Source organism: Octopus bimaculoides, chromosome 4 (genome assembly GCF_001194135.2).
Source record: "Octopus bimaculoides isolate UCB-OBI-ISO-001 chromosome 4, ASM119413v2, whole genome shotgun sequence".
Classification (NCBI taxonomy): domain Eukaryota; kingdom Metazoa; phylum Mollusca; class Cephalopoda; order Octopoda; family Octopodidae; genus Octopus; species Octopus bimaculoides.
Window position 1 is genome coordinate 41,928,125 of NC_068984.1, and position 14,901 is coordinate 41,943,025.

General features: G+C 36.9%; 2 protein-coding genes across 4 annotated transcripts in view; both read right to left on the reverse strand.

Annotated features, from left to right (window-relative positions):
- The window catches only part of LOC106881746 (DALR anticodon-binding domain-containing protein 3), a 41,597-nt gene extending 39,374 nt beyond the window's left edge, over positions 1-2,223 (reverse strand). The window contains exon 1 of the mRNA XM_014932239.2: positions 2,001-2,223. Within this exon, the coding sequence (XP_014787725.1) occupies positions 2,001-2,192 (192 nt within the window). The 5' untranslated portion in view covers positions 2,193-2,223. The remainder of the gene's footprint in view (positions 1-2,000) is intronic.
- Positions 2,224-3,804: 1,581 nt separating this feature from the next.
- The window catches only part of LOC106881680 (WD repeat-containing protein 64), a 65,565-nt gene continuing 54,468 nt past the window's right edge, over positions 3,805-14,901 (reverse strand). For 2 of the 3 annotated variants that reach the window (XM_052967031.1, XM_052967030.1), the window contains exons 26-33: positions 12,810-12,922; positions 12,061-12,178; positions 10,348-10,439; positions 7,501-7,609; positions 6,599-6,679; positions 6,194-6,286; positions 5,453-5,509; positions 3,805-3,968 (exon numbers count right to left, since the gene is read on the reverse strand). In XM_052967031.1, coding sequence (XP_052822991.1) covers positions 3,882-3,968; positions 5,453-5,509; positions 6,194-6,286; positions 6,599-6,679; positions 7,501-7,609; positions 10,348-10,439; positions 12,061-12,178; positions 12,810-12,922 — 750 coding nt within the window. In that variant the 3' untranslated portion in view covers positions 3,805-3,881. Of the gene's footprint in view, positions 3,969-5,452; positions 5,510-6,193; positions 6,287-6,598; positions 6,680-7,500; positions 7,610-10,347; positions 10,440-12,060; positions 12,179-12,809; positions 12,923-14,901 lie in introns of those variants that run through there. The other variant, XR_008263901.1, reaches the window with a different exon arrangement.

Genomic DNA, 14,901 nt, shown 5'->3' on the forward strand with positions numbered 1-14,901 from the left:
AAAAAACACACTTTCTCTCTGAGAGAGCTTTTGGTAAATTTAGTTGTATGTGCAAGGGAGGTAATTAGTTCCCAAAGTTTAACAAAAAAAGAAAAACATAGCGGTGCTTCAATATTCACATAGCCCACTGTATGGAACCAATAAAAATTAAAGCACTTAATCTTTTATTGATTATTTACTAATCTACAATAGCCTCAGGATTTAGATCTCAAAGTAAGCAAATTAAAATTTTAAATTGGGGAGGGGGAGGCGGAAGAGGTAGGGGGTTGAAATTATAAAACATTTTTTCGCATATTCTTAATCTCCGACATATAAAACGTAGGAACCCGAATTTTTTTTTCCAAAAAATGCATTTTTCAAGGTGAGGTGCGAAACTGCATTAACCCCAAACATTTTAAATGCTTTTTATTTTGTATATATTGCATTGCTTGCATGCAATCAAGCAATCGCGTGCTTTGTTTCCATGGTGTTGGCATGTAAACAAATGGGTTATCTCACCGCGCCGACCATAATTGTGGAAGTTGCAAAATTTCGGGTCTTTATCAACATCATCATCATCGTATTATCCCACAAAATATTGCCAAGTCACAGACGGGTTAAGAGATGTCAATAAAATTTGTAAATTGTTCTTGTCAAAGGAATAGTTGGGTAGCTATGGTGTGTGCTGCACAGGACAGCTCTTGGAAGTGCCCACCACCATGAGCCCTCGTGTCTATACAGACTTATATAGCAGACCCCAAAGCGCCGGCCCCACAAAAGCGTTCCTCGGAGCAAACCACTCCACTCGCTACACTAATGCAAAGGGGAACTAAAAAAAGAAAGGAATAAAAAACTTGGTGCTTAATTGTGTTAAGTGGATGAATGACTCCAATTCTTTCTTTTACTTAATTGATACTTAAGGTAGGTCTGTCGTAGTAATGGTTTCATTAAATGGAGATATATTTCTTTATTGCCCATAGGGGGATAAACATAGAGGGGACAAACAAAGACAGGTAAAGGGATTAAGTCGATTACATCGACCCCAGTGCGTAACTGGTACTTATTTAATTGACCCTGATAGGGTGAAAGGCAAAGTCGACCCCAGCGGAATCTGAACTCAGAACGTAACGGCAGACGAAATACCACTAGGCATTTCGCCTGGCGTGCTAACGATTCTGCCAGCTCTAAATGGAGATAAATAAACTTTTGGCTCTTCCCATCTTAATTAACAGACATGAAAAATTAGAAGAAATTTTGCGTTCCTCGACATCTGCGCCCAGAGGCGACAGTACCCGCCCCACGACCTACTACCTGGTACACATCCGTGACGGTGGAATGGATCTGTTTGGTCGCAGAAAGATGGTCTAGTTTAATAACAAAGAATTTCATGGAGAAGTAATCATTAGTCGTCTACGATACAGGAGTGTGACAGAAAATAGATATATAATTATTGCTATCGAATTATCTAAAGAATCAAGAGGGACCAGTAATCCAAGCCATAGAAAACTTCTATTTTAGTTATATGGGTCTTCCCTTACACACGGATATCCGTCGTTCGATCAAGTGTATTACAAGTGAATTAGATGTGCATTGCACAGACACGTGTACCATTAACGTATTTCTTTAGAGAATCAGCGTGAAAAGGTTGTATCTTTGAATTGCAAGTACGATCCATTTGAACGGCTGCTATACATAGTTTTGTCAACTTAATTTTAGTCACAAGATATCTCGAGAAATTGTTATTTTCTATGGCTTCGTCCAGAAGTCAAAGAAAATGAGTTACACGAGATACCATGCGGTGAGATTGAACCGGAACCAATAAGTCCAGTAACAACATTACAAGAACATATAAACATGGGAGGCTACTGTAATAATTAACCATAATGACAAGTAGATCAGTTTAACTTAAACACAGCCTATTATCATAGTTGGAAACATTAAGCGTTGGCATTTAGTAAGGTAAATCAAGGAGATACAGACTGTAAACATTGTAATCGTGTATTAACATCAAATTTCATTACCTCCGAAGATATATCAGATAGTCGGCCACGTGGGATGATCGCATCGCCATTACGAAGTCGTTTGCTTCTACGATATATCACCGTATTCTTTTTTAAATTCTCCTCATTATTTTTAAGTGGTGAATGTTCAAATAAAAGAGATAAAACTTGGTCCCAAATACTGCTATAAACTTTCTGCATGGACTGCGCCATGATTAAAAACGGGAGATAACTCTCAATTCTTTAACTTCAAAAGGTTTTTGGAATTAGTGTCATCTTTCAGAGTGTTTCGGAGTTTCTATCCTACTACAGTTGGATTTTTTTTTTTTTTTTTTTTTTTTTTTTTTTTTCCATATTATCCTACCTCAGTTAATACTGCAATTGTTTTATCACAGACATACTGGAGTCGAATGAATTGCTTAATAAGGATTTCAAATCTGCCTATTAAAAAAATCGTTAATGATTTGCAGTTTAAGATGCTTCCTCGTTCCGGACGCAGCTGTCCGTCATCGCCACCGTCGTCATCATTATTATCGTCGTCGCTGTTGTCGCCACCATCACTGCTATGACAAGTTTCCTACATCTTTTATTTGTTTCAGCCATTGGACAGCGGCCATGCTGGGGCACTGTCTTCAAAGACTTTTAGTCGAGAGGATCGACCCCCAGTACTTATTTTAAAGCCTGTTGGTTATTCTGTCTTTTATATCGAATCGCTAAGTAACGGGAACAAGCCCATACATAATCACACACACACGACAGGCTTCTTTCGGTTTCCGTCTATCAAATCTACTCTCACAAGGCTTTGGTCAACCCAGGGTTACAGTAGAAGACACTCACACACAGTGGAAACGAACCCGGAACAATGTGGTTGAGAAACAAGCTTCTTACCATACAGCCACGCCTTATATACATATTTAAAATGGTAAATATCTGACATATTACATATTCTCTTTATGCAACAGTTTTGAATAAGCTGTATAGCAATTAGCATTCATAAAATTTATAAATCCATACTTTGAAAATGTTTCCCACCTCCAAAAGGAGAAGTAGTACTGATAGCCTTTGCGAGCCTTCCCTCCCTGGCAATTATCAATGCATGTCTGTGTATTGGTTTTCAGTGAGAACTTCTTCAGGTCAATACCTTCTCAGAAAATCTATGTAGAGATGGAATCGGTTCATAGGTTAGTTAGCGTAGGTTTTGACTAAGAAACGCATTGAGATAGCATAAGATGAACAGGTGAGTGAGTCATGTAAACTTGAGTAAGGTGATAAGACTACTTTCTAAATAAAGCGTGGCTGTGTGGTTAAGAAGCTTGTTTTGCAGCCAGGAAGATTCTCAGGTTTAAGGATCCACTTTTCATTTTTCATCATCATCATCATCACCATCATCATCAACATCATCATCATCATCGTCGTCATCCCTAGACATTTGTTTCCTTTGTTTCCATGGCGTATAAGTTACTCAGTTTCTCTGGTGTATAAATGACCAGGATCACAGCATTTCCCCCTGAACGACAAGAGGGGTCCGTAGCAAGATTATTAATTTACAGCTGAGTGAACTGGATCAACGTAAAATGAAGTGTTTTGCTCAAGAAAATAAAGCATTACTCGATCGGGTAATAAAAATCACGATTTTGCGATTGTGAGTGCAAAACCCTAATTACTAGGACACGCGCTTTCACCTTTTCGTTTTTGGCGTTCAAAAACTGTTCCTAATTCACATCGTTAAGTGAAGAACGAAAACAGAGAAAAATTTAAAGGAAATAATGCAAGGGTTTTTCAAAGACAAAACGCGAAGAAAAAAGTAATGAAAGGAAATAGGCTGTAAAAATGTGTTAGTCTTTTATTTTTCATATCGTACATTCATTAGTCATAATTCATAAATTTAGATTTGTGAAATATTTAGGAAAATATATTTGAGCTATGAGAAGGAACATCAAAACTGACTCTTGAAAGTTTGCGAATACTTGGTAAATAGTTAGTTGTCACCTAAAATATAAAAGGCGAATAAATGTTTAGGAAATTTATGGTGAAAATATTGTTAAAATATTACTGGAAAGAAAAAAAAATAACAAAATAATAAGCAGTACATTATAGAATTAGATTTACTGTTAAACATGAGTAATCTTAGACTGGTTTTGTTATTACATTTTATTGGATTTTCCATCTTGAAAATCTAATTTGGGTTGTGTTTTGTTTGTAAAAAATAACCGAAACTTGAATTCTAAGAAATATTAGCTTCTAATATAGGAACAAGGCCAGTTGACGCCAGTCTCATCTTGGCTTGGAGATTTCCCACATGTGTGCGTTAATGTGATTTTACGGATATTAAGATATAATTTTGAACTTTAAAAGTACATACTTATAAAACATTGGTGTACACACATGCAAGCAGGCATAGATAGATAGATAGATAGATAGATACATACATACATACATACATACATACATACATACATACATAAGAGACAGTGAAGCCCTCAAACCCCCAAGATGTAGACGAATACGTTGATTTTGCCACATTTCTGTGGAAGACATCTTACACTTGGTCAGCAGCTGCACCAAAATGTCATCAAGGTGCTGCCTCCTAATGCTACATGAAGTTGTTGCTAAATAATATACGATACCATTCGAAAAAAAAATTAATAAAAGGGACTGTTCCTTGGATAAATATACAGAATCCTCCTTCTATTGAACACATACATAAACATCAACACAGAGAATGCTGGAGGAACATTCCCATCAAATCTTCTACCAAGTGTAAACAACAGGTTGGATATCGTTGTTTGAGACAGAGAAGGAAAAGTTTGTACTGTCGTAGAGGACAGTTGCCTTGCAGATGTGAATATTTCTTAAAAACCATTGAGAAAGAGAATAACTACAGACAACTGCTTCGAAACCTTTAGCTTCTACACTAGGCATGTGTTTCTTGTTTCGGGAAGTGGGCTGCATGTGACATGGACCATCATCAGACAGACCGTATAAGTAAAAAAAAAAAAAAATTCTATGGAATGGTAGAATCGTTTAAACATTGGATGGAATATCTCGCGGTATTTATTCCGATTCTGCATTTTGGGTTTAAAACCCGCCGAGGTCGACTTTGCCGTTCATATTCCTTCGGGGTCGATAAAAAAAGTTCCAATCTAGAGCGGTAGATTGGCAGAACTGTTAAAGGGTCAGGTGAGATAACTTCCAGCTTTCTGCGTTCAGATAAAAATAGCACGATTATAGGCATCAATTACTTGTTTTGATGTAGCCGAGGCCACCAACGTTTATAGAGGATGGATACTACCTATTGAATTAATGTCGGTATAACGCTTGATTTATCAAATCCAGAGAGAAGTCGACACTGGTGGAGTTCAAGCTTACAATGTACAAAATTAAAACTAAATTCTACAATACTAAATAGTGTTAGATATTTACTACTTTTTTGTTATCTTCAGCGTCACAAATATATCAAAGTCATTAATTACCTGCCTGAATCCTCTTACATCAATCGATCTTCTTGAACAACGTCCCTTTGAAGTTCTCTGTAAAAGGAAGAACAAGAAAGAAAAAAAAAACAAAGAAAAAAAACACACTCATTATTGATCTACAAGTTGTGGGATGTAATTATTGTTTAGTCCCCAGGTCACCCCTGATAAGGCCGCTCTATGACAAGAAAGTGTTCAATTATATCAGTGCGTAGCATTTATAATACATTAAATCTTCAAATGTTTTAGTTTAAACTCTTATCCTACGAGGCAGATAGTCATAACAAGAACTTGAAGTTTTAATCAATAGCGTAGCTGCAGGAGGGCAATGAGAACGGTCCCCGTCCCGAGCAGCGCTTTTATGAGGACGGCACTTGTCGGTTTGCAATGTAAGTTGTATAGGGGAACAGAGATGGGCAATATCACGTGCTTCATAAGGTGGCAAGTTGGCGAAATCGTTACCATTCCTGGAAAAATGGTTAGCAGCATTTCGTCCATCGCTACATTCTGAGATCAAATTCTGCTGAGGTCGATATGGCTTTTCATCCTTTTGGGGTCGGTAAAATAAGTAGCAGTTGGTCGATGTAATCGACTTAACCCCTCCCCCAAACTTACTGACCTTGTGCCAGAATTTGAAATCAATATTTAGTGCTTCCGCGGCGGGCACACACTGAAGCTGTACCACTGGTTTTACTAATAAATGCATTTATTCAACAGAAGACATAAAGATTATGGATGTACCTTCATGTATCTCGTGGTGTACATGTTTTTGCATTTATCTTCATACGTAGTTCTTGTTAATTCGGGTGTCCGTGGAACCTTTGGTGTTTCTAACTGAAAGCGATAAGCAATATAACAAACAGTAACAGAGCAATATAACAACGGAACTAATATTGAAGGAATGAAGAGTGAAAAATAAAATGTTTCCATGAAAAATTCGTTGAACAATTTAAGATAAACATATTTTATATAATAACCCCGATCAGTGACTGTGCGAAGTAACACACACACACACACACACACACACACACACACACACACACACACACACACACACACACACACACACACACACACACACACACACACACACACGAAAAGTTTTTATACAGCAATTTTTTCAAGGCATATTCTAATCATACATACTCTGTAGAGCGGCAACGAACGAAATACCGCATCTGCTCCTTTTTCTCCTCGTATTAATGTTTTCAAATGATGCTTGTATGCCTTGATGAAAAACAACAATAAAACTAAATTAAAAGTAAGTAAAACGATATCCTCAATAAACAAAACTGAATCCTTTATTATTAGAACAACCGATAAACTATTGAACAATTGAAAACTTGGAGAAATATAGAGCTTTCCGAGGAAGAAGGGTTAAAAAGAAATTCTTTTGTCTTATTTATTTAAGTAACTTTTCGATTGATTTTCTTTTCACCAGACATCATATATGTTTAGGAATCAAATGGAAATGAAGAGATTAGGTCCATGGACCCAATGGTCCTCACTAATATAGTTAACTGTATGTTGCTGGCCTGGAAAGTCCCCGATATCCTGAAGGTGGGAAGATCTGTACTGATTCCGAAAGGGACGGATGATCTCATGAACATCTCTAAGTGACGGCCGCTCACGATATTTTCTGCTGCATATCGACTTTTTTCGAAGCTGCTAGCCAAGAGAATGCTTCAGGTAACTCCCCTGAATCCTGTTCAACGAGGATTCATTAAGGTTTCATTATTAAAGTGAGGAGAATTGGGACTCCCCTTGCTGGGTGCTAACCGTTTCCTTTACGATGTTCACTATTTCAGTTAGTTTAATACTGTTTTAGTATGCTAGAAGCTTACCGTCACTTCATCGCAGTCACCTAAATATGAGAGGGATGTTCGCTATTTATAGTGTGATATATACAACTGTTATGTGGTTTCTGACTTCATGACTCATGTGCTAGGATTAAGTAAACATGCAATATATTCTATCACTGCATATCTCACTCAAAAGAAGAAAGTTTATTTGTACAATGGGTTTGAGAAATTGCTTTAGAAACATACTTTTGGTTTTACGAGGGCTGTAAAGAATTTCTCTGCTGGATGACCGAATTCGTCAGACGTCAATGCTGCTTCTTCTGATTTATCATTTTGTCGCCAGGAATGTTTCCACCTTGAGAAATTAATAACAGTAACGAGAATAACTGCCAATTAGTCACATGCGAATGCACTTCACTTTAAATATCGTAGAAAAAATAAATAAAGAAAACCAAAACCCAAAATATACAAAAGATTTATTACTTTCAATAATGAATATTTCTCTTCCGTTATATTGAATAATTGATGCATTTTGAATAATACCAACGCTGACATTGATTTCAACTCTCATGAATTGTGACAGTTATTGTGCCTGACGTTCATCGGTTCAATATAGTATATCCAATAACAAACACCACAGAACAGGTTATTTGGTGGTGTGTGGATCGACATATACAAGCTAACAGTGTTACATGTTACTTACGTAAGAACAGTGAACATGTATGCCAAAAATACTTATTGTAAACAGTAGCGTTGACCGTGTAGCAATTTTCTTGGCGGGGTACCAGTTGATTCGTTTTATGACAGAAGCTACTTTAAACATAATAATTATTCACCATTATTTGTATATGGATGAAAAATTACTCTCAGGCTGAGATGATAGTTTATAATCACAAATTTATAAGAATAAAACAGTTGGTTGGTGAGCAATGTTTGGATATTCCATTACAGCGGTGATTACCGTCTCTTTGTGCTTCCTCATGGCTTATGGTATTTCTAACTTTCTATTTATGACCTCTCAAATGACTATTCAATCCCGCTGTAGGCCTGTATTGTTTGAGGCGCAGACGAAAATCGTAACTTCTACTGGTTCGATCGTGTGACTGTGGAATATGCACTTTGTGCATATGTCTTTTCAGACCTGAAATCGACTTGCATATTTTTCCGCATAATACACACATTGAATCACCTGTTCCAGGAGGGAGGATGCTGTATACAGTTGTTCTTTCATGAGACTTCAAATGGTTGACATACACAAGCTTTAGAAAATAGTACACAGCCACACTTCTCACACCTTCAACGCTTTGTGCCCTCATCTGAAGAATACAGATGAACTGGCAGAATTAATGGAGAGCTTTGTAGTATGTTGTTGCTCCTCTTTATCTCTATGTTTTTAGCCCATGTCTGACAGGAGTTGAATTTTCCTCTTCATCCTTCCAGGGAGATCGATAAATAAAATATTAGTAAAATCACGTATTGTGTTGGTCTGTCCTTCAACAGGTCTTGTGCAAGTGAACATTCTCCAGCACTCTCTATACGAGCTAGGATGGCCCATACCTGCTCATGACGTCGTTAAGTAAACTACTGGCATTTCGGCGCTACCATTACTAGACTTGGGGTGAATACTGGAATGGTTTCCCGTTGCCTTCTTCCGTTGCATTCGAATTCAAAATATAGAGAGCCAGAAGGTATACCGTAAATCATTTCTGCTGATGTGCCAACGATTAGTAAGGTATTTGGATAAATTCAATCGATTAGGTCTCATCCCTACAAATTTATGGCCGTATATCGACGATAGAAAATAATGGTATTCCTAAAAATATCTCATAGGAAACAGTATGTACAACACTTCAAAGATTTGCATATTGTTAGAATCTCTCTCGACAACGTAAAGACTTTGGTATGATGATCTCATAATTTGATATATGCCACAAGGATAAAAGGGATTCATTATTTAGCACATTACCACAAAAATGTAAAGAAGAGAAGTGAAATTTCATTATTTAACACATTGCTACAAGGATAAAATGAAGTAGAGTGAGATTAAATAAAACAAAATGATGTTCAAACCCTCCTCAAAGACATTAGCATCGAAAGTAGAGTTGTTTAAATTCAATTGGAAATCGATACCGAATATTATCATTTATGGAACACGAAAAAGATCTAACAGAAACGTAGAGTTGGTTGAGTTATTTGTGTCTGATAGATAATCGAAGGTTTTCATATCTTATATCTTGTCAACGGTATTGCATTGTGATAATTACCCAAACACTTGACTCCTAAACAAAATGCTCCATCTTGCTGTAAACAACCAGTATGGTTTGATAGATCTTAATTATATAAGAGGTGGATAATCTGTGTAATTGCCGAATGTTTCGTTACCACACGGTTCTGAGAACCGTATTAACCGAAATAATCCTCAAGCAATTTTGAGAAATCTGCTCATATATTACCTGTTTATATGTAGCAGAATGCCATCATAAGCTAGTAAATAAATAAAAAATAATAATAAAAAAGCGATATGAAGCATTGTTTCAGACTGAATCATCGGATTTTGTTTTACCGAATTTCTTGATGAACCAAAGAGAAAAGCAGGAGAAGCAATTAGAGTAAAGTGGTTCAACTGACAATCAAACTCGTATGGCAGTCACAGCTTTACGGGAACGCACCGTCGTTATCCTGTGAAGTTTATGCATACATGCATGCATGCATACATACATACATACATACATACATACATACATACATACATACAAGGGTGTGCTGAAAAGTTCTATGAGTAAAAGAACATACGGGAGAATCAGTTAATTATGCTTTTATTCAACATATTCCCCTCTCAGATTCACACACTTACAGCAGTTCTTCAGATTTTCAAAGGCCTTTAAAGGTTGGGCTTCTAACCAGGCCTTTCGTGATACTTTTAAAGCCAGGAACTTTTCAGCACCCCTGGTACGCACATACATACATACATACATACATACGTGCATACATGCATGCATGCATGCATACATACATACATACATACATACATACATACATACATACATACATGCATGCATGCAAAAACACAAACAAAAGTTTTTTCAAATTTACCTCTCGTTGTTAAAAACCAAAGGATATTCCAGGTTTTGAGCATTTCCACGAAACATTCTCTCAACTTTCTCTGTGGCAATTTTAGTTGGCTGCTAAAATTGTGAAACACATTAATGATTTATTAGCGCAAGGTCATATAAGTTTAATGGAGGTAATATCCAGAAAATCGATTCCAAATGAGTGGTGGTTATATGGTTATCTCACAAATTTCGAAGGCAAATTCAGTCGCATTGGGATTAAGGCATGTAGCTTTTGTCGCATCGCTGTGACTCATGGGTTGCGACAACAGGAAGCAGGGCATCAAGATATTGACCCCCAGGCCAGAAATCTGATCCGAATACTCACAACAGAGTGGACTCTGCTGAAGATATCAAAAGTAACATGGTGGAAAAAACATGATCATCACAACATTCCATTTACTTTCCCCTTCTAAAAATACAGAGCTTGTTCTTAGAAAAAATAAAGAGGTGTATATATTGTTTCATGAGAGGAAGTAGAGGTTAACATTTTGGCCTGCACATTTCTTCGAATATGGAAGACTGGCTGGAATATTTGTCACTCCTTAGTGTTACACCTCATCATCTTATATCTCTGTGGTTTTGTTCTCAATCCAATGCTTACAGCCAAAAACTCTCATCAGTTTATCAACTTTAGTGATTATTCTATTATATTTAACTAACTACTGTAGAAAAGCCCTATTTTCGTCAATCTTACTGTATTCATTCACAAAGCATCTAAACAATGGCTCAATTTATCTGGCTGGAAATAGGTATTGAGTTGAAAACAACTTCGTATTGAATTTAATGAGATTAGTGAATAGGAAGAACCCAGTCAATAATATCAAAAACAAATATATTTAAATTTTATCTTTTATTTGTTTCAGTGAATGGACAGTGGCCATGCTGGGGTATCGTCTTGAAGGGTTTAGTTGAGCAAATTTACCCCAATAATCATTTCTAAGTCTAGCGCATATATTATCAGTCTATTTTGCCAAACTGCTACATTACAGGGATGCAAACAAACCAACACTAGTTGTCAAACGATAGGGGCGGGGATAAACACAAACACAGTTACACACACTCACACAAACATATATATGACGGACTTCTACATAGTTTCTGCCTACCAAATTCACTCACAAGGCATTGGCTGGCCCGGTGTTATAGTAGAAGATACTTGCCCAAGGTGCTGCGTAGTGAGGCTGAACCTGAAAACAAGTGACTGCAAAGTGAACTTCTTAACCACACAGCCATGCCTACTGATATTACTGATATTTATTTTATTGAGAGAAATGAAAATTAAAATCAATTTTGGTGACATTTGAATAATGGATGCAGGAGGATGAAAGTAAATCCTGTAAACCATTTAATCAGTTGTTCTGCACTTTGGTTAATTTCTCCATTAATAGGAATACACACATAATTGATTTCTAACATTGGCATAATGCCATAGAGTTTGAGGACGATACAGTCGATAATAATCGACCTCAATACTTGAACGGTACTTTATTTTATCGACCTCAGAAAGATTTAAAGCAATGCAGAACTCCAAGGATTTCTAACTCAAGGCTCCGAGTTTGAAATCTTCCATGAATAGAGCTTCACTGAAAATGCCTGGTCTGTTCTTGACTGGCAGTTATATGGACATTCGTATGAGGTAACAGGTTGCGAGATTCACTTGATAAGATTAATTGAAGAAAACGGTACAACTTACTTCATTAATGTCATATGGAAGACAGGAATATCTGGATGATTCTTCTGATACAGGAAAGACGAAAGGGCGTGGCTGACCAAAGAAACCAACAAATCTACCACCTGTTCCCCACCAGACTCTGAAATTAAAGTTTTTAACACTGAAGTGAATCTGAGAAATTATAATACTTGAGTGACGGTGAACTATATGCAATCTGCTACTACTACTACTACTACTACTACTACTACTACTACTACTACTACTACTACTACTACTACTACTACCACCACCACCACAACCACCACATGATGTAGTGTTGGATACACTGTTTCTAAAAAGAAAACAGAAATGACTGGCTATCTAAGGTTGTATGCCATTGCCAGTTGGCTCGGCTCTGAGAATCCCTCTGGCGATTCTTTCCTGCAACATTCTTATCACATGTCCGTAGCAACGGAGCTGTGGCCTCTCAATGCGGCTCGACCTGGAGAGACGACTACCTGATCACCGAGCTACGCACTCTCAAGTAACATTACTTCGGAGAATCAATCTCAGTTGGTCACGCTTGGGAATCTACCCAGAATGTCTAATAACGGTTGTTTCTGATAGGACCCTATAGAGGAGGTGACTGAGGATTGTATCCCCACAGCCTTCTCAAGAACAGTGGGCGGAAGGGATGGATGGATTGATAGATGGATTGCCTTTAAAAATAGATGTACTCGATCAGGCTGATTCGGGACAAAACAATAACAACTAGATCAAAATGACTGTACCTCACAGATGCATCTGTTGAACCGGAAATAATTGAGTTAGATGTACTGATGTAACTAAGTGAGATGACAGCAGATAGATGTGCTCTCCAGCGAACCTCTTGGATTATTGGCGCCTACATTCAGCATATAATGAATAAAGAACGACGTGGAATTAGATGGTAAGAAATGCAAGCAATGCAAAAGTAGAAGTACAGAAAAAAATACCTTTATCTATTTGCCACAAGGGGCTTGCGTTAAAGTTTCTACAATAAAGTGCCATACCAAGCAAAAGTAATATTAATTGTGGACTGTGTTGGACACATGGTCGTGTACGTTTGCTTATGTACAAAACGACAGCCAAATACATACTTTGCACGTGCACACACACACACACACACACACACACACACACACACACCACATAAGTATGTTGATACATTCATACATATACATACATTAAACTGATTAAACCTATTTCATCTTCTTTGCTGTAGCCCTTCTAATTTACTAAAGGCACTGCAAGTCTCTAGTAATTCTGTTGTATTACGATAGCACAATTTTTGCGTTCATTGCCCCCTTTGAACAGGTTAATCAGGGTGATCTTGTACCATTTCTTCCTCGTGTTATTTCTATGGTAGTTTTGCAACAACCGTGCGGAGAGTTTCACTGTTTATATAAGTTTTAGGATAAATGTTCGCCCAGAACTCACCTCGTAGCTTATGTAACAATTTTGTATCATAGATGTGTTGTTAAATTACATTCAAATCCCTTCCTCAAAATGATTCCTGGTCTTCCAGAGAAGGGGCCATTACAACCTTGATAGTATGGCTTTTGCTACAACGATACTGCATTTGTGGGTTTATTGCAAACTTACCAGTGATGCTTTTTCATTCTCGAATTATTATTTATATAACGAAATGTTTCACCTATCGATTGCTGTTAATGTCCCTTGTTGACGACTTCCATACACTTTATATAATCTATCGTAAAGTTACATCTGTTGGTTTGTGAGTTTATCATTCACTTTGCACTAAATGATAATATCAAACTATCGAATATTTTTCCTGACTCTTTCGATATGTGTCTGGAAAGCGGTCAATCATTTTGGTTGTCTCTTCTCATTAGGGTCAATCTTCGCTACACCCATCTGTAGGTGAGTGGTAATCACAGAGTATGGTAAAATATTCAATGTCCAAAAGTTGGGATTTTCTATTTCTGTTAATTGTTCTTTAGCTATTTGGATAATATCATGTTGGTAGGTTTTCTATTTATTTGTGTGGTAATTGTTACATCGGATAATTGTTTATTAACGTCGATGAAGTCTGGTTTGAATTTTTATGTTAAATGTTATTTCAGTTTATCTTATTTACTCATAATTTCTGTTTGTTCGTTATCGGTTACTGCTCGCTCGTGTGATGGCAGTGTGTTTATTTCCGTTTTATTGCCATTACAAGGTCATAGTCCGTGTTGTTCACGCTTTTCTCAGGAGAAAAAAAATCACTGATCTAGTTTGACTCATATTTATTGTGTTATTTTAAATGTATTCGGCGATAATAGCAAATTTCTTCTCAACAAAGGTTGCCTGTTGTCGCAGTTGTTTAACATTGAAGAATGACTGGGATCTGAAACTTCAATCTTTTCATGAAACCGATCAAAGAATGTTCCTTATTCTTATAGACTTGATAGAGTTCTTGGTTCAATTAAATGGTCAGTTCATTGAAATTTCTCTCGTTGGTTCCGCGACCTGAAATAGCTGATCCGCGTCTTCTGTCCATCCATGGTGTATTTAGTAGTAGTAATCACACGCGTTGAGTTTCAATTAATTTTCTCTGCGTGATTACTGCTATGATTTAAAACAAACAAACAAACAAACAAACAAAAAATGCTTCTTCGCATTTATTCAAAGATAATCTATTTTGTACCAAGCATGTATCAACGGCAAAAGTTGTAGAGAATAGTATTCACTATAGAAAGGTGAATAGTCCCCTTGACGCCATATGTATGTATGTATGTATGTATGTATGTATGTATGTATGTATGTATGTATGTATGTATGTATGTATGTATGCATGTATGTATGTGTGTATGTATGTATGTGTGTATGTATGTATGT